The sequence below is a fragment of the Nannospalax galili genome, unplaced genomic scaffold (genome assembly GCF_000622305.1).
Source record: "Nannospalax galili isolate Female #2095 unplaced genomic scaffold, S.galili_v1.0 scaffold977, whole genome shotgun sequence".
Taxonomy (NCBI): domain Eukaryota; kingdom Metazoa; phylum Chordata; class Mammalia; order Rodentia; family Spalacidae; genus Nannospalax; species Nannospalax galili.
This window is the reverse complement of record NW_008340200.1, coordinates 2,801-21,505: the sequence shown is the minus strand read 5'-3', so window position 1 is coordinate 21,505 and position 18,705 is coordinate 2,801. Positions and strand designations below refer to the sequence as shown.

Sequence of the window (18,705 nt, the reverse complement as noted above, 5' to 3'; positions counted from 1 at the left end):
GTTATACTAAGTGAAGTAACAGACTCAGAAAAACAAAAGATGTATGTTCTCTCTCATTTGTGGATCCTAACACTAAATCCTTATAATAAATGGACTTCTACTGAAATGGACCAACAGCCAATGGAAAATGCGATGCAGAGACTTGAAAGTTCAGTGTCTTGGCACAATAGGTGGAAAATCATCCCATACCTGTCACCCCCTCCAAGGCTCAGGGACTTTTGCAGAAGAGGTTGCCAGAATGAATGTAAGAGCCAGAGGAAGGGGTGTTGTGTTACTGGGAAGTGCCCTCTGACAGCTATGCCAGCAAGCTATAGTCACACGTTGTTTCCACACTCAGCAAGGCGTCAAGGGGATAGTCAGTTACCCCACCACTCAACCAGTAGGCCTTAGCTGTGCGTGGGGGAGGGGCTAAGGATATACAAGCCAAGAATGCCATAAAGCATCTCTCTTGCCATTTTTTTTGCTGCTGTTGGGAAGTCACAGGAACTATATCTCAGTGTGGACTTTCCAGCACAGCTATAAATGGGGGGAGGGGTTCCAATCCTCTGTAAATAAGCCTCTACCCTTTGTTCTGTTAACAACCCCAATAAACTATTTAGGACTTTGGAAGAAGAACAGATCTAATGGAAACCTTCATTATTCCACCAAAGTTGACCCCATGTTGGCAAATCCTTTCGTCGTTGATTGCTTATTCCTACTTTTCCCTTGATTAACTTCATTGTATATATATTTTTATATAACCTGCTTCAAGTTATTTCTGGAAAAATGTGTTAAAATCGCCTCTTTGTGGAATAATAAAAATATTCTAAAAATATATATATCACATTCCAACTTTGCCTCATTGATAATTGTGATGGTTTAAATGAATGAGAAGGCCCATTTAGGCATGTATTTGAATACATTGCCCCATTTGGTGATGCTGTTTGTGAACATTTGGGAATGGAGCTTTGCTGGGGGAAACACATAAAGGGGTGGGCTTGGAGAGCTCTTCAGCCTTGTCCTATTTTCAGTGCGTCTCTCTCTGCTTCTTGTACCTGCTTGAAGATATAAGCACTCAGCCCTCTGCTCTGGCTGCCTCTTGCCATGCCCCTCTGCCACGATGAACACTGACCCACTGGAATCATAAGCATAATAAACTCTCTATTAATTAACTTGGTCATGGAGCTATCACAGCAACAGAAAAGTAACTAACATAATTAATTATCAAGTCTCAATGTGAATTATTCTGGGACAAACAGTCCTCTGATCATAAAGTGTTCTGAAGACCCAAAACTGTTTTTGAATACCAATAATAAAAATAATTAATTTTATAGCATCTGAGATGTGAGAAAGGTGGGAAAGGACATTATATACAGAGGAGAAAACCTAATAATAAGAATGGCCTTTCATCAGAAATACTGCATGCCCAAACACAATCTGAATGGGTAAAAAAAAATTTATAAGATAGTTGTTTAAGTGTGGAACTAAAAAGCTGAATTATGGGGGTTTTAATTTGCAGAATGAAAGTATTTAAACACAACAGCACAGATGATACAGGAGGAATGCTTACATTTCTTGCAGTATATGTGACATGGAAAGATTCTTTTTTAAGTTGGCCTAGGATAGCTAAAAGTGTTCTGTGAAGTATCACTTCCCAAACCTGTTAGTTCCAGGATCCATGCAGAACATTACAAAGAAATTCCAGGAACTTTCCAGAGGGGATGTGCTTATGTGGAACACAGATAGGGAATTCTACTAGCCATCCAAAGTTGACTCCACATTGGCAAATCCTTTGGTCTTTGATTTCTTAAACTTCATTGTATATATATTTTTATATAACCTGCTTCAAGTTATTTCTGGAAAAATGTGTTAAAATCGCCTCTTTGTGGAATAATAAAAATATTCTAAAAATATATATATCACATTCCAACTTTGCCTCATTGATAATTGTGATGGTTTAAATGAATGAGAAGGCCCATTTAGGCATGTATTTGAATACATTGCCCCATTTGGTGATGCTGTTTGTGAACATTTGGGAATGGAGCTTTGCTGGGGGAAACACATAAAGGGGTGGGCTTGGAGAGCTCTTCAGCCTTGTCCTATTTTCAGTGCGTCTCTCTCTGCTTCTTGTACCTGCTTGAAGATATAAGCACTCAGCCCTCTGCTCTGGCTGCCTCTTGCCATGCCCCTCTGCCACGATGAACACTGACCCACTGGAATCATAAGCATAATAAACTCTCTATTAATTAACTTGGTCATGGAGCTATCACAGCAACAGAAAAGTAACTAACATAATTAATTATCAAGTCTCAATGTGAATTATTCTGGGACAAACAGTCCTCTGATCATAAAGTGTTCTGAAGACCCAAAACTGTTTTTGAATACCAATAATAAAAATAATTAATTTTATAGCATCTGAGATGTGAGAAAGGTGGGAAAGGACATTATATACAGAGGAGAAAACCTAATAATAAGAATGGCCTTTCATCAGAAATACTGCATGCCCAAACACAATCTGAATGGGTAAAAAAAAATTTATAAGATAGTTGTTTAAGTGTGGAACTAAAAAGCTGAATTATGGGGGTTTTAATTTGCAGAATGAAAGTATTTAAACACAACAGCACAGATGATACAGGAGGAATGCTTACATTTCTTGCAGTATATGTGACATGGAAAGATTCTTTTTTAAGTTGGCCTAGGATAGCTAAAAGTGTTCTGTGAAGTATCACTTCCCAAACCTGTTAGTTCCAGGATCCATGCAGAACATTACAAAGAAATTCCAGGAACTTTCCAGAGGGGATGTGCTTATGTGGAACACAGATAGGGAATTCTACTAGCCATCAAAACAGTGTCAGAGCTGGAGATGTGCTCAGTGATTGAGAGCATTGCTGCTCTTTCAGAGAACTTGGGTTCAGTTCGCAACACCACATGGCAGCTAGCACCTGTCTGTAGTCCAGGTCCAGAGGATCTGATGTCCTCTTCTGGCCTCTGCAAGCACTGAACAACGCTATTGCATGCAGGCAAAACCACATACACATAAAATAAAAATACATGAATCTTTAAAAAAAAAAAAAACCCTTGCACATAAAAAAATAAATAAATAAATCTAAAAACCATTGCCCTTACCCAACATCCTATGGACTCTGGAAAGCTGTTTAAACAACAGTGGCTGTAGGGTACTAAAAAAGAAAATGCTACTTTTATGCCATTATGCATAGTTCTGCAGACTCAGCTCCCTGCAAGGGTCTCTGTGCCAAAGAGTATTAGTTGTCAGCTTGCCACAGCTGGGTGGAGGAAGCCTCAATTGGAGAATTTCCTCCATTGGACTGGCCTATGGCTAGATCTATGGGGTATTTTCTTGACTGTTGGGTGATGTGGGAGGGCCCAGCTCACTTGTGAGTGATGCCACTCCTGGGCAGGTTGTTCTGTGTTCTGGGGCCAGAGGAGGAAGCCAGTACACAACTTTCTTCCATGGTTCAGCTCCTGCCTCCAGGATCCTGCCTTGAGTTCCTACCTTGGGCTCCCTGATGAACTGTGACCTGGGAGATGTAAGCCAAATAAACCTTTCCTCCCAAGTTGGTATTGGTCAGAGTGTTATTTCAAAGCAACTGAAAATGAACTAGAACAGTCTCCTTCAGAGCCCCTGGCCATAATCGGATCTCCCACTGTAGTTTTGGTTGGCTTGGAAACTACCAAGGCTCCGTTAGCATCATGATCATGATGTCCTCCCTGCTTCTGCTTCCCAAGTGCTGAGATTTAACCTTGATGAGATGTAGTTCCTGAAGCCTACCATCAGCCCATCTGCTAGCCTCCTTTGAGATTTTTTTCTTTTTAAATTTAGAACATAAAATATAGAGAAAAAATAAGACTGTCCTGGTCTTAAAATGGACTTTTCTCTGTTTTCTTCCTATACCATTAATATAAATATTTTGGAGATAGTTCTGTGTTTCTTCCAACCACCCAACTTTCCTTCAGAAGTTCCCTGGAGAACAGGAACGTGACTGTATCGGTATTTGAATCCGATGGGAAAAGTGCTGAAAACCCTCAATTCTGCAGAGCACCTCAGTGCTTTGTCTGCTGTTATGAGAGTTATCAAAGTGCAAGCAATTTTCAAAGACCCTGTGCTCTTTTTTGACTAATTAGGCAGAGACTCAGACACAGGAAATTAGTTATAGAGAACACGGATGGCTAGAGTGTGGTCTACTTTGTACTTGGCCCAATACCTTCACCTCTCTGAAGAACAGTTTTCATATTTATTACAAAAATAAGAGGGGCCTGGATAAGTGGTCACAGTTAAAAGCACAACTTCTCCTCCAGAGGACTGTTCTTAGCACCGACACCAGGCAGCTAACAACCACCTGTAATTCCAGCTGTGGTGGATCGACACCCTCTTCTGACTTTCTTTGGCACTCACACACAAACACACACACACACAGGGACGTACTCTCATACAGATGCGCATTTTTAAAAACGTAAAATAAAATCTTTTTAGAAAGAGGATTAATTATTTGTGCTTTTCTTGTCCACAAAGGTATATTACGAAGAGCAAATAAGAAAATGTGTACAAAATCATAGTGTAAATTTACTGGTACAATTGAAATTTCTTTTTAAAAATTAAATAATTTCTGAGAGCCAGTGACTACTCCACTCCTGACTCCCATAGGCTCATAGCAGTCTCAAAACACGAAATGTGCTCAGTCCAACATCAAATGTACAAAAGGATTTACAGTTCCAACACAGTCCAAAATTCTAAAATTTCTTCTGGGTCTCCAGGAAATCTCTTAACTCTGAGTCCTTATAAAATAAAATATAAAAGTTATGTACTTCCAGTATTCAATGGCATAGAGTAAACATTCCAAAAAGAGAGAAGAGAACATACCATTCAATCCCAAGACGTGGGAGGTGGAAGCAGGTGGATATCTATGAGTTCAAGGCCAGTGTGGTCTACATAAGGACACAGGACAGCCAGGGCTACATAGTGAAACCCTGTCTTTTCAAAACAAAAAATTTAAGAAAAAAAGAAGACAAACACCAAACCCTGCAGCCCATGTCTGGCATCAGGGCTGCTGATGGAATCGTATGTGCCCCTATGGGCCTGGGCTGCCCTGTCCTTCCAGCTCTTGCCTGCAGAAGTTGTGGCTTCTCTTACACAAGCTCTCTTGACACCTGTAGGTTTCCTTGGTACATGTCCCACATTTCTGTGATTCCAATATCTGGAAATTAATCCTGAAACTTAAATTTCACCTTCATAACTTCACACAGCCCGAAACTTCATTGAAATACACAGAAAAGTGCACAAAACCTAAGTGCAGCAGTTGGTGAATTTCCAAAAGGTGAACTCAAGTAATTAGCACCCAGATAAGGAAACTGATCATCTCTCACACCTTAGAACCCTCCCTTGGTGGTCCTAACCCCTGACCACCATCTCTCCAAAACAACAAAATAAATCCAAAAATAAAACTAAAATCCTGTTACCCGTATGCTTTGTGGGTGAGGCATGCCTGCTTTTGCACTTCTTTATATCTGAGACAGAGTCAGTATTTGTGGGTTCTTCTTGGTTGAAAAATCACTAGTTTGTTTCTCTAATATAGCGCATTAAATTAACATATATATACATATATGTATATGTATATGTATATATTCTCAAGACTGTTCATATGTCCCTGGGTTGTTTTCTAAGTTAGCCACTATTACTTATATCATACACATCCTCACTGCTGTACATATTTCATGACTGAATCCATGTCACATTTTCGTGTCTATGTACAGGAGCATAATTTTTGGGATACAGAGACGCTCTGCCTTAGCAGATACTGATGAAAGTCTTTTGAAGTTCCACCAGTTTAAGTTCTGGCTGCTACTATGTTCGAATTCCTATGCTCCGTGTTTTTATCAACACTTACCATCCTTGTATTCCTTGCGCAGCTGTGCTGTTTGTGCTACGCTTACAGACACATATGTTCTGACCCACAGCACAAAGTGTCAAGTCCTCCACTCAGAGAGAGGAGCCTTTCAGAGGAGCATTGGCTCTGGAGATCAAAGCCTGGTTTGTCTCTGGCATCAGCCCATCCTATCCTGTCAGAATAATTCACACATTTCTAGATTATTAGGAATCTGACCTGAGATGTGGGACTATTCTCTGAAAGCTAAGCAAATACTGCTCCTATAATCCCCCCTCACAGGGCCGCTCCCCTGCAGCCCTCCTGTGAGCCTGGGTTTGTGCTCAGCTCCCCCTGCAGTTTCCCACACTGTGTCACTCACAGCGCAGTAGTACAGGGCCGAGTCTGACAGCTGCAGTGAGGACTTGTGCAGGTGGAAGGAGTTACTGCTCTTCACAAGCGTGGCGTGAAACCCTCGGTTCTCCGTCCTCTGGTTTTCAGTTGCCGTCTTCAGAAGCAGCTGGAGCCCTTCACTAGGGTATTGGACATACCAGGAGAGGAAAGAAGCGGCGAAAGTGGTCTGATAGGTGCAGTTCAGGATCACAGGCAACCCCTCTGTGAGAGTAACCAGGCCTTCTGTCTGTGCCACTGAGTCTCCATTACTCCTCACTAAAAAAGAGAAAAGAAATAATTGCTTTGCGATATGGGAACGGCTATCGTGACTGTAAGAAAACGACAGCATTAATGCTTAGGGTAAACGATACTTACTGAGCATTAAGAGGAGCACGAGGGCTGAGCCCGTGTCTGGAAACATGTTCATGGGAGAAAGTGATCCTTGATTCTTGCAGGACACCAACACTGACAGAGCTAGTCTCAACTGGATCCTGTTGAAACTCCTCACTCATAATAAGCAAGAAACTGTACAGCAGCTGTCTGGCATGTAAAATCGCCACCTGACAGCCCACCACATGTGAAGAAGCATCGCCCTCTGGTGGATTCTCTCGAAACTGAGCCACAGGGTGTGTGACTGCTTTGTGAATGCCATGAAGTCTTGTCCAGAAGAGATAGGACCTAAACCCCCAATGGATGCCTGAAATCACGAGTGTTTCTGAACTTTCTGCCCACTATAGCATTCAGAGAGAGAGAGAGAGAGAGAGAGAGAGAGAGAGAGAGAGAAAGAGAGAGAGAACGTATAGTCTCCATGTCTATTTCACGTGATACAGAGCACTGAAGACAACATGTGAGCACAAGGCAGAAGGAGAGAAAGAAAAGGGAAAGAGGAAAGAGAGAGGGAGAGGGAGAAAGAGAGAGACAGAGAGAGAGAGAGAAAGAGATACAAACTAACTTTATAACAACCTGCTGTGGCAGTACCTCATCTAGTCCCAGGAGGATTCACTCACTGCAGACACATCTAGTCCAGTCTAATCCATTTCTCTCTCTCTCTCTCTCTCTCTCACTCTCTTGCTCACTCACTCGCTCTCTCTCACTCTCACTCTCTCACTTTCGCTCTCTCACTCAAAAAAAAAAAAACTCTATTCATGGCGGCAGTTATGTAATGACCTTTGCCTCATTGGTAATTCTGGTGGTTTGGATGAGAATGCCCCCTTCTGCTCCATGTATTTGAATGCATTGCCCCAGTTGATGGTGCTATTTGTGGAAGTTTGGGAATGGGGTTTTGCTGTGGGAAACATGTCTCTAGGGTTGGGCTTTGAGAGATCTTCAGCCTTGTCCTATCTCCGGTTTGTCTCTCTCTGCTTCTTGTACCTGCTTGAAGATGTAAGCACTCAGCCCTCTGCCCCGGCTGCCTCTTGCCTCTCTGCCATGATGGATACTTGCCCTCTGGAATCATAAGCACAATAAACTCTTCCATAAGTTCCCTTGTTCGTGGTGATATCACAGCAACAGAAAAGTAACTAACAAAATGATGAGGCCTCGGTGTGAATTATGACAAACAGTCCTCAGACCGTAAAGTGGTCTGAAAAATCAAAACTGTTTCTGAACACCAATAATAAAGATAATGCATTTTAAAACATCTGAGAGATGATGAAGATGAGAAAGGACGTCACACACAGAAGAGCAAATCTGAAAATAGCAACAGACTTTCATCAGAAATATTGCCCATCTAAACGGGTAAAAAAATCTTTAAATGATAGCTGTTTAAATCCAGAACTAAAAAGCTGAGTTATGGGGGTTTTGATGTGCAGAATGAACATGTTTAAGCACAACAGCACAGATGATACAGGAGGGATGCTTCCATTTCTTGCAGTATATGTGAAGTGGAAAGACTCTTTTCAAGTCGGACTATGATAAGTTAAGTGTTCTGTGAAGTATCACTTCCCAAACCTGTTAGTTCCAGGATCCCTGCAGAACATTACAAAGAAATTCCAGGAACTTTCCAGAAGGGATGTGCTTATGTGGAACACAGATAGGGAATTCTACTAGCCATCAAAACAGTGTCAGGGCTGGAGACGTGCTCAGTGATTGAGAGCATTGCTGCTCTTTCAGGGGACCTGGGTTCAATTCCCAGCACCACACGGAAGGTAACAACTGTCTGTACTCCAGGTCCAGAGGATCCGAGGCCATTTTCCAGCCTCTGCAGGCATTTGCACAACACCGGTACATGCAGGCAAAACTAATACACATAAAATAAAAATATATGAATCTTTTTAAACACCCATATACATAAAAATAAATCCAAAAACCAATGCTCTTATCCAACATCCTGTGGACTCTGGAAAGCTATTTAAACAACAGTGGCTGTATGGTACTGAAAAAGAAAATGCTACTTTCATGTCATTATGCATAGTTCTGCAGACTCAGCTGCCCGCAAGGGTCTCTGTGCTGAAGAGTATTAGTTGTCAGCTTGCCACACCTGAGTAAAGGGAGCCTCAGTTGGAGAACTTCCTCCACTGGACTGGCCTGTGGCCGTTTCTATGGGATATGGGCAATGTTCTTGACTGTTGAGTGATGTGGGCGGGTCCAGCCCACTGTGGGCTGTGCCACCCCTAGGAAGATCGTTCTGTATTGTATAACAAAGTAGGCTCAGCATGGGCCAGGGGAGCAAGCCAGTAAGCAGTGTTCCTCCATGGCCTGTGCTTCAGTTCCTGCCTCCAGGATCCTGCCCTGAGTTCCTACCTTGGGCTCCCTGATGAACTGTGACCCAGGAGATGTAAACCTACTAAACCTTTCCTCCTCAAGTTGGTATTGGTCAGAATGTTATGTCACAATAATTGAAAGGAAACTAGAACAGTCTCCCTCAGAGTCCCTGGCCACAATAGGATCTTCCACTGTAGCCCTGGTTGGCTTGGAAACTATGTAGACCTGGCTAGCATCATGATCGTGACGGCCTCCTGCTTCTGCTTCCCCAGTGCTGAGATGAGCCATCGTGCCTAGCTGAGCAGCTTTAATGTTTTAAATTTATGAAAAAGTTTACTTAATTGTGATGAGATGTAGTTCCTGAAGCCTACCGCCAGTCCATCTACTAACCTCCTTTGAGATTTTTTTTCTTTTTCATTTAGAACATAAGATATAGAGAAAAAAATAAGACTGTCCTGATCTTAAAATGGAATTTTCTCTGTCTTCTCCCTATACCATTAATATAAATATTTTGGAGATAGTTCTGTGTTTCCTCCAACCATCCCACTTTCCTTCAGAAGTTCCCTGGAGAACAGGAACGTAGTTCGCTGGTATTTGAGTCCCATGGGAAAAATGCTGAAAACCCTCAGTTCCGCAGAGCACCTCAGTGCTTTGTCTGCTGTTATGACAATTATCAAAGTGCAAGCAATTTTCAAAGACCCTGTGCTCTTTTTTGAGTAATTAGGCAGAGACTCAGACACAGGAAATTAGTTAGAGAACAGGGATGGCTAGAGTGTGGTCTACTTTGTACTTGCCCCAATACTTTCACCTCTCTGAAGAACAGTTTTCGTATTTATTACAAAAATAAGAGGGTCCTGGATAAGTGGTCACAGTTAAAGCATAACTTCTCCTCAAGAGGACTGTTCTTAGCACCGACACCAGGCAGCTAACAACCACCTGTAATTCCAGCTCTCGTGAATCGATACCCTCTTCTGACTCTCTTGAACACACACACACACACACACACACACACACACACACACACAGGTACATACTCACCTACAGATGCACATTTTTTAAAATAAAAGAAATCTTTTTCAAAAGAGGATTATTTCTACTTTGTCTTGTACACGAGAGGAGTAAATGAGAAAATGTGTATGAAAGCATAATGTAAATTTGCTGCTACAATTGAAATGTCTTTTTAAAAATTAAATAATTCGGGCTGGAGAGATGGCTCAGTGGTTAAGAGCACTGACTGCTCTTGCAGAGGACCCGGGTTCAATTCCCAGCACCGACATGACTGCTATGAACCATCTTTAACTCCAGTTCCAGGGGAATCCAAAGCCCTCTTCTGACCTCCGCAGCATTGCACGACACGGTGCACTCACATACATGGAGGCAATACACTCATACACATAAAATAAAAATAATAAATAAAAAATTTAAAAACAATATTAAAAAAAATTAAATAGGTTCTCAGAGCCTGTGACTACTCTTCTCCTGGCTCCCACAGGCTCATAGCAGTCTTAAAACACAGAATGTATTCAGTCCAACATCAAATGCACAAAAGGATTTACAGTTCCAACACAGTCCAAAATTCCAAAGTTTTTCTGAGTCTCTAGGAAATATCTTAACTCTGAGTCCATATAAAATAAAATATAAAAGTTACATACTTCCGGTATTCTATGGCATAGAGTAAACATTCCAAAAAGGAGGGATGAGGACATACCATTCAATCCCAAGACATGGGAGGTGGAAGCAAGTGGATATCTGTGTGTTCGAGGCCAGTGTGGTCTGCATAGAAAGTTCCAGGACAGCCAAGACTACATAATGAAGCCCTGTCTTTAAAAAATAATGAAATAAAAACAAAAAAAGAAGAAGACTTAGAGCCAGCAGGACAAACACCAAACCCTGCAGCCCATGTCTGGCATCAGGGCTGCTGATGGAATCATATGTGCCCCTATGGGCCTGGGCTGCCCTGTCCCTCCAGCTCTTGCCTGCAGAAGTTGTGGCTTCTCTTACACCAGCTCTCTTGACGCCTGTAGGTTTCCTCACTACGTGTCCCACATTTCTGGCATTCCAATATCCTGGAATTTAATCCGGAAACTTAAGTTTCACCTTCATAACGTCACACACAGCCGGAAACTTCATTGAAATACACAGAAAAGTGCACAGAACCTAAGCGCAGCAGTTGGTGAATTTCCAAAAGGTGAAGCAGTGTAATTAGCACCCAGGTAGGGAAACTGATCATCACTCACACCTTAGAACTCTCCCTGTCCCAACCCCTGGCCACCATCTCTCCAAAAAACCAAAATAAATCCAAAACTTAAAGTAAAAACCTGTTACCCGTATGCTGACTTACAGCTTCGTAGGTGAGGCATGCCTGCTTTTGAACTTCTTCATATCTGAGACAGAATCCATTTGTGGGTTCTTCTTGGTTGAAAAGATCACGTTTGTTTCTACAATATAGTGCACTAAATTCACATTATTTGTATGTATATTCTCATGACTGTTCATGGGTCCCTGGCTTGTTTTCTAGTTTAGCCACTATGCCGATACCGTACACATCCTCATTGCCATACACATTTCATGACTGAATGCATGTCACATTTTAGTGTCTAATATAGAAGCATAACTTCTGGGACATAGGGAGTATAGACACTGCCTTCGCAGATACTGATGAAAGGCTATTGGAGTCCCACGAGCATCAGCTCCTGGTGCTACTATTACTATGTGCGAATTCCTGTGCTCCGTGTTCTTATCAACACTTGCCGTCCTCTTATTCTTTGCGCAGCTGTGCTGCTCATGGTGTGCTCACGGACACGAATGTTCTGACCCGCAGCACAAAGCGTCAAGTGGGAATTTTAAGAGAGGTAGCATACTAAGTCTAGTTTCCATTTCCAGGTTCACTACTTCGTTTTCTCGCTTTGGAAACGCTGAGGAAGACGAGGCTGGAGAATTAGGATGATGGGCGACATCAGGGCTTCCAGAGTCCTTCAGGAACAGTGAATATTTTGGCATTGTAGTATTTATACCCAAGAACATCTGGCTCTGATGGGCAATAGTCCTCCTTTCCAGAGCAGAGCAGGCTTTTGCTACGAAGTCAGGAATAAGGGTTTGTAACCGTGAGATTTGGAATGAAGGATGGACCAAACTTCCCAATCTTTTTAATGCTTTCTGAGATGATTTTACTTTAGAACACTTCATATTTTCAGATGATTGGTAAACTTTGAAAACAAAAAGAATATACACCAATGCCTCACTGAGTAATGACAGTGGTTTTGGAAAAAAGAAAAACCAATGGAAGGCAACTATAATGAAGAGGATTAGATAACACATTCTATGCGGTAATCATGAGTAAATAAATAGTGAGTCTGAAAATGTAAACACTCATGAGTAAAATCACCCATTTGTATAAAGCTCCCAATAATTTCCAGTCTCACAAGATTAATAGGTTTGGTTAAGTTGTATTTTTTCAAATACTTTTGTATTCCCTGTAAAACATGCTGCATATTCTACTGTATCTCAATCTAATATTTAGAAATAGATAGGCATGCTTCTAATGAGTGATATTTCTGGACATTATGCATGAACCGAACTAAAGTTTTCTTGCCAGACCCCGACCTGTACTGCCACAGTCCCTGTCCTCCCTCCCTGTCTGGGGTGGAGTCTCACCCCTGGCCCTTCACTTGTGGTTGAGGTTTTTGTGGGACAACTGTAGACATTGCCCTCACTGTGGCACCTCTCAGAGCACAGAAATAGACTGCCGAGTCCTCAACCTCTGTGGCTGTGATGGTGAGCTTGATGGAACTGCCTGACTTCTGGAAGTTCAGAGAATAGCGACCCTCTGATGCATTGTCCTTCTTGAAGGAGTCCTGACGAACAAGGAAAACCATTTCCCCACTTGGTGCTTGTTTGTACCAGAGTAAGCTATAACTAGGCTCACTAGTTTCATACACACAGTCCAAGTTTGCAGCCTCTTTCTCCACCACAGAAATTTCAAAGTGAGCCTGAGTTACCTTCTGTGACATGCTGGATCCTGTGGGAGAGGACAGAAACACATAGAGCCTTTATTTGTAACCATGGGGGCCTAAGGAAGTCATTTATGGCCCAGAGCTCTGCTTTTCCCTCCCATCTGAGCCCCATCAGACAACAACGATCTGTTTTCTCCCATGACTTTAAGGCCTGAAAATAATCTGACCCTGTGCTGGGGAACATCCTTACCAAGGCATATGGAGGCCATGGCTGCCCCCAGGAGCCTGATGATCAGCATAGCCGTAGCTCTTCCCCGAATAAGCTTTCTTAGGTTCTGTCTCAAACCAAGACCTTAACTCTATATTTGCTGCTAAAGCAGAGCAAGTGAAGTTAGTGGGTTGTGTGATGTCTCCGCCCCAACAGGAAATTCAGTGAGAGGACAGCAGGTAGCTGAAATTGCGCAGGTTCTCCTTGTGCTGCCCCGTGCTCACTCTAGACTCTTCTAAGCACCTGAAGAGTCTCACTGGGGTTTTCTGGATGGGGACTCATCTGTGGTAAAATCAAATTAAGTTCAGTTCATTCTCCTTTGATGGAAAATGAAGAATTTATCATTTATCATGAACTATATATAGTAAATACATAGGATGGCATAGTTATGCACATTTGGTCTTGTGTATGCCTCCTCGTCTGTGTGCAAGAGCAAGATGAGTAGTAACCATAGAACTCTGACAATTTAACAGGCAGATAAAAATTAAGTCTTGGTTTTGTTCCTAACTTGACACTCTTAGAATCCAGAAAAATCTTCATGAGAGTACAGGTGGTTACTGAGAGGTATTTCATCATTCTGCCTCAGTCACAAAGTCTTTTGAGAGTGCCACAGGAAGAAACGGACACTTCCCTGAAGAACGCCGACTCTCCTTTGACCAGCACCATCAACTGCCAACAGCTTCTCCCTTGACCTTCGTTCGCGGCACCACTGCGGTAAACTCTTGATAGTTTTAAATTAATAAAACATATTCCACTCCACTAAGTACAGGTCAATAAGAGGTCATGTACTTACAGTACAAATAGGCTTATTTTTTGAAACTGCTTTACTGTTCTTAAATCAGTGTTTTAACACCAGAGAAGGTGATACCCTCATGGTCTTTCTTCTCCCAAGCCCTGTATTCTATTGTATAGCAATTTTAGGCTGACAACAGAAGTGAATGAAGAGAAGGTACTGAGATTTCCCAAATACTTCCTTCCCTATACATGCATAGCCTCTCCCTTTATCAATGTCCTACACCCAAGGGACACACATGCTCGTGTTCATAGTCTTGGTCCTGGGTATTCTCTAGTTTAGGTGAACATAGTGACAAGTACTCATCCTTAAAGTAGTAGAGAGAGGAGTTTGGTGGCTCTAATGATCTATAGTTAGATAGTAGTTAGTCATGGTTGGGCAACTGTAAAGAGACTACAGTGATGAATACTATAGCATACAAATTATATCTCAATAAACAGTCACTTAAAAATAGCTGGGGCTTCTTCCAAGCTGAGTCGAGAAACTATCGGCAGCTGGTCACTGCTGCGTGAGGAAGAGTTGACTCCAATCAGAAAATTGTATCTGCCTCCTGAGTGCTGGGATGATAGGTATGTGCTCCTACACCTGGATTGAAAGCTATCTCAGTGCTTGGAAATGTGTATGAGCAACACTACATGATGAAACAGAACATAAAACTGTACTTTTAAATGGAGTACAGGGCGGCTGGAGAGATGCTTTAGTGGTTAAAAACATTGGCTGCTCTTCCAAAGGACCCAGGTTTGGTTCCCAGCATCCACACGTGGGTTAACAACCATTTGGTACCTCAGTTCTAGGGGATTCAATACCCTTCTGGCCTCCATGGGTACAGCACATACATGGTGCACTGACATTCAGGCAAAACACTCATACACAGAAAGAATAAAAAAAAATATTTTTAATCGTGAAAACAAGACTCCAAGCAGAAGGAAAAGAGCAGAAAGGTGCTGAGTTAGGAGTAAGCAAGGCAAATTTACGTAGCTGGAATGTGACTGTGGCTAGACGGTCACTAATGGCTTACCACATCAGAGGCTGGCTTCGAACTCCCAGTGATCTACCTGTCTCTGCCTTCCAAGTGCTGGGACTAAAGTGTGTGCCACCAGGCCCAGCCTGGATTTGGGTTTTGGTTGTTTGTTTTTAACTTATTTTTTTTTAATTTTATGCGTATGAGTGTATTGTCTGCATGTATGTGAGTGCACCCATCATGCAATGCCACGGAGGTCAGAAGAGAGCTTCGAATTCCCCTAGAACTGGAGTTAAGGACGGTGGTTCGTAGCAGCCATTTGGGTGCTGGCAATCAAATCCAGGTCCTCCGCAAGAGCAGTGAGTGCTCTTAACTGCTAAGCCATCTCTCCGGCTCCTGGGTTTTTATTTATTTTCTGCAGTACTAGGAACCAAACCCAGGGCCTTGTGCGTGCTAGGCTCTACCACTGAGCTACATTTTATTTTATTACATTTATTTATATATTTATGTATGTCTGTGCGTGCCACGGCACACATGTGGAGGTCAGAGGACAGCCTGCAGAAGTTCTTCTCGCCTTCCACCATGTGGGCTCCAGGGACTGAACTCAGGTTATCAGATTTGGTGGCAAGTGCCTTTACCACTGAGCCATCTCACTGGCCCTGATTTATATTTTTAAATTTGCATGGGCTGGAGAGATGGCTCAGTGGTTAAGAACACTGGCTGTTCTTACAGAAGACCCGAGTTCAAATCCCAGCACCCACATGGCAGCCAACAACTGTTGGTAACTCCAGTTCCAGGGGATCTGACAGCCTCTTCTGTCCTCCACAGGCATTGCACAACACAGGCGCACTTACCTACACGCAGGCAATACATGCATACACATAAAATACAAATAATTTTTAAAAAATTGCACTCAGAGTGCAGAGAGGATTACAAAGTCAATGTAGAGCTGCTAGGCCAGTACAGAAACTGATGCACTGGATTAGTTGGTGGTATGGACTTTGGTGATATCTAGGTCAAAAAAAGAAAGTTATAAACTTTTAAAAGAATGTTACCAAATAAAAACAAAGAAATGGGGATTCACACCAAAATAGGACTGATATATAATTTAAAAAAAAAATTTTGGTCTTTTTTGAGACAGGGACTCCCTGCAGCCCCACGTGGCCTGGAACTCACCAAGTAGACAGGCTGACTTTGAACTCACAGAGATCCACCTGCCTCTGCCTCTGGAGTGCTGGGATTAAAGGCGTGCGCCACCACGCCCGACTTGATATATAATATTTATATATTCTGTACATTTCTTATCCTAAAACAACTGAGATTTAGTACCCAGTTTCCTTGGAGAAAACAGCTAACAAGAACATAGTCTTTCATATCTGTCCCTAAAATTCACCATTATGGTCCTTCAATAACTTCCTCTAAGTTGAGGCACAGACCCTGGGACTCCATCAGATAATTTCCTTAAGCATAATGTTAGGTCACAGTAAAAAGAATCAGTATTTCAAGAGTGAGAGTGAGTGAGCTAGGGTTGAGACAATGAATAGGATTCGTAGAGCACCCTCTGAGACAGTTTTCCTAAGAACAGGCCTGTACAACTGTCTACTGGGCAGTATTTACAGAGCGGACACCAGGGGTAGCAAAATCCACTGCTCTTTGCTCCCTCCCAGACAGTAATCACAAGGAGGCTGGCTTCCGGCTTGACTGGAAGGTTGGAAAGAGCTCCATCTCCACGGTTCTGACAGGTCCTTGGATTCCCTGCCCTAGATTCTTTTTTCACACTATGGACTCTTCGAACTTCCAGGACTTAAGTTTCTCTCGTTTTCCAGATCCAACAGAGAAAGGGTGGAGTTTAGCATCCTGAAGTGAGGCTCCAGCATCCCAGCCTCATAGGGCTGCATCCACGGCCAGAGATGTTCTAAACTTCCCTCCAACTTTAGTTCCGCATGCCTGCATGCTCTAAGGACTGTGTGACTTTCCGGTCATCCCCTGAATGTGTAGTCCACCCTTTGGAAGGACCGGCTGTGCTACTGGCAGGGCGTTCCACTGCTGTGCCTGTCTTCTCCCTACTCCCCACCTCCGCCCTCCCCCTCACCCCTGCCCCCCACCCACTCCGGGCCTTCCTTTCCCATCCAGCCCGGGTGGAGGTTACTTGCAGTTTGTTGGTGTGGCTACAACTTTTCTTAACGAGCCTAACCCCGCCTTTGTCTGCCCTGTAAGATATCCGTCCCCAAGGACAAAAGCCCTAGTCGTGGTGGGTCTCTGTCGCCCTGGTCGCCCTGCTACTAGGAAAGTTCTAGCATCCAGCAGCACCCAAGCGTGGGGTCCGACCTGGGAGCTGCTGCTTCCCCTATTTTAGCAGAAGGGAGACAAGGGATGCGTGCAGGAGGAGGTGGCCAGGAAGAACTCAAAAAACGTCTGTGGATCCTATACACGGATCCTGATCCCGAGACCCTGACCCCTCGGCCACACCACTACCACCACCCTCAAGACCTCAGGATTTCGTAATTCCCTCCATGCCCCCACCCGCCCCAAGCGGCACACAGGAGCCCACTGTGGTACCCTGGACGCCCTCCCCCTCCCCCCTGCCCCCCACCCACTCCGGGCCTTCCTTTCCCATCCAGCCCGGGTGGAGGTTACTTGCAGTTTGTTGGTGTGGCTACAACTTTTCTTAACGAGCCTAACCCCGCCTTTGTCTGCCCTGTAAGATATCCGTCCCCAAGGACAAAAGCCCTAGTGGTGGTGGGTCTCTGTCGCCCTGGTCGCCCTGCTACTAGGAAAGTTCTAGCATCCAGCAGCACCCAAGCGTGGGGTCCTACCTGGGAGCTGCTGCCTCCCCTATTTTAGCAGAAGGGAGACAAGGGATGCGTGCAGGAGGAGGTGGCCAGGAAGAACTCAAAAAACGTCTGTGGATCCTATACACGGATCCTGATCCCGAGACCCTGACCCCTCGGCCACACCACTACCACCACCCTCAAGACCTCAGGATTTCGTAATTCCCTCCATGCCCCCACCCGCCCCAAGCGGCACACAGGAGCCCACTGTGGTACCCTGGAGGATGGAGGATCACAGCCCATGGAAATGGAAGGGAGAGGAGAAGGACCGGCAGACGCCAGGGCTTGGGGGAACCCGCTGGTTTCTCGGCCCTCCGCTCCATCTACAGGCAACCAGAGCGTGCCGGTCCTTCTGAGCTCCAGGACCTTCCGAAGCCTGGCGACGGAGGGAAGAGCCGCACGCCTGGAGATGGAGGAGGGCTTCCGGCTGCCGGACAGCCTCAGTCCTAGGCAGGGGACCCCCGGGAACTCGCGCTCGCCGCTGCGGTAGGGGGATCCAGACAGAGCCCGGCGATGGCGGGAACAGAGGGGCGTTTCGGGATGGGCGGGCCTCCGAGGGTCAGGGTCGCCGCAAGCCGCTGGAGGGCGGGGCGGGGCGGGAAGAGGGTTCGGGCTAGCGGGGCGGAGTGGCTGCGGACGTCGAGGGGAGAGGTCGGGAGCCCTGCGCCGGAGAGGGCGTCTCGGCTCCGGGTCCCGTGCCCAGGTAGGGGCGGGCGCTGCAGGGCGGGGCCGGGCGGCCGTCTCGGCCCTCCCTGGCGGGGCCCCGCGGCCTGGGAGCCCGAGCGGGCTGAGCCGCCGGCTCGGCCCAAGCTGTCCTCCAGCCAGACCCGGCGAGATCCAGCGCCGGGAGGGAGGCGGCGGCTGGCCCGGCCCCGCCCGTCCAGTGTCGGACGCCGCCCGGCGCCGAGCCATGGTGAGTCCCGCGTCGCAGCCCCGGGGCCCCCC

At 44.7% G+C, this 18,705-nt stretch overlaps 1 protein-coding gene and 2 gene segments (V, D, J or C); all 3 read right to left on the bottom strand.

Annotated features, from left to right (window-relative positions):
* Nucleotides 1-6,096: 6,096 nt before the first annotated feature.
* LOC103735793 lies at nt 6,097-6,942 on the bottom strand. The segment is given in 2 exon segments: nt 6,097-6,527; nt 6,627-6,942. Coding segments are annotated over 2 exon segments (468 nt in total).
* A 5,722-nt stretch (nt 6,943-12,664) lies between these two features.
* LOC103735791 lies at nt 12,665-13,425 on the bottom strand (the record flags this gene model as incomplete). The annotated part of the segment is given in 2 exon segments: nt 12,665-12,972; nt 13,158-13,425. Coding segments are annotated over 2 exon segments (357 nt in total), but the record flags the coding sequence as incomplete, so codon positions are not given.
* LOC115070693 (basic proline-rich protein-like) lies at nt 13,182-18,698 on the bottom strand. Its single transcript, XM_029564560.1, has 2 exons — nt 17,977-18,698; nt 13,182-13,457 (listed from the first exon to the last, which is right to left on the bottom strand). The coding sequence occupies exons 1-2, from the start codon at nt 18,670-18,672 to the stop codon at nt 13,401-13,403; spliced, it is 753 nt and encodes a 250-aa protein (XP_029420420.1). The 5' UTR covers nt 18,673-18,698; the 3' UTR covers nt 13,182-13,400.
* Between the last annotated feature and the right edge of the window lie 7 nt (nt 18,699-18,705).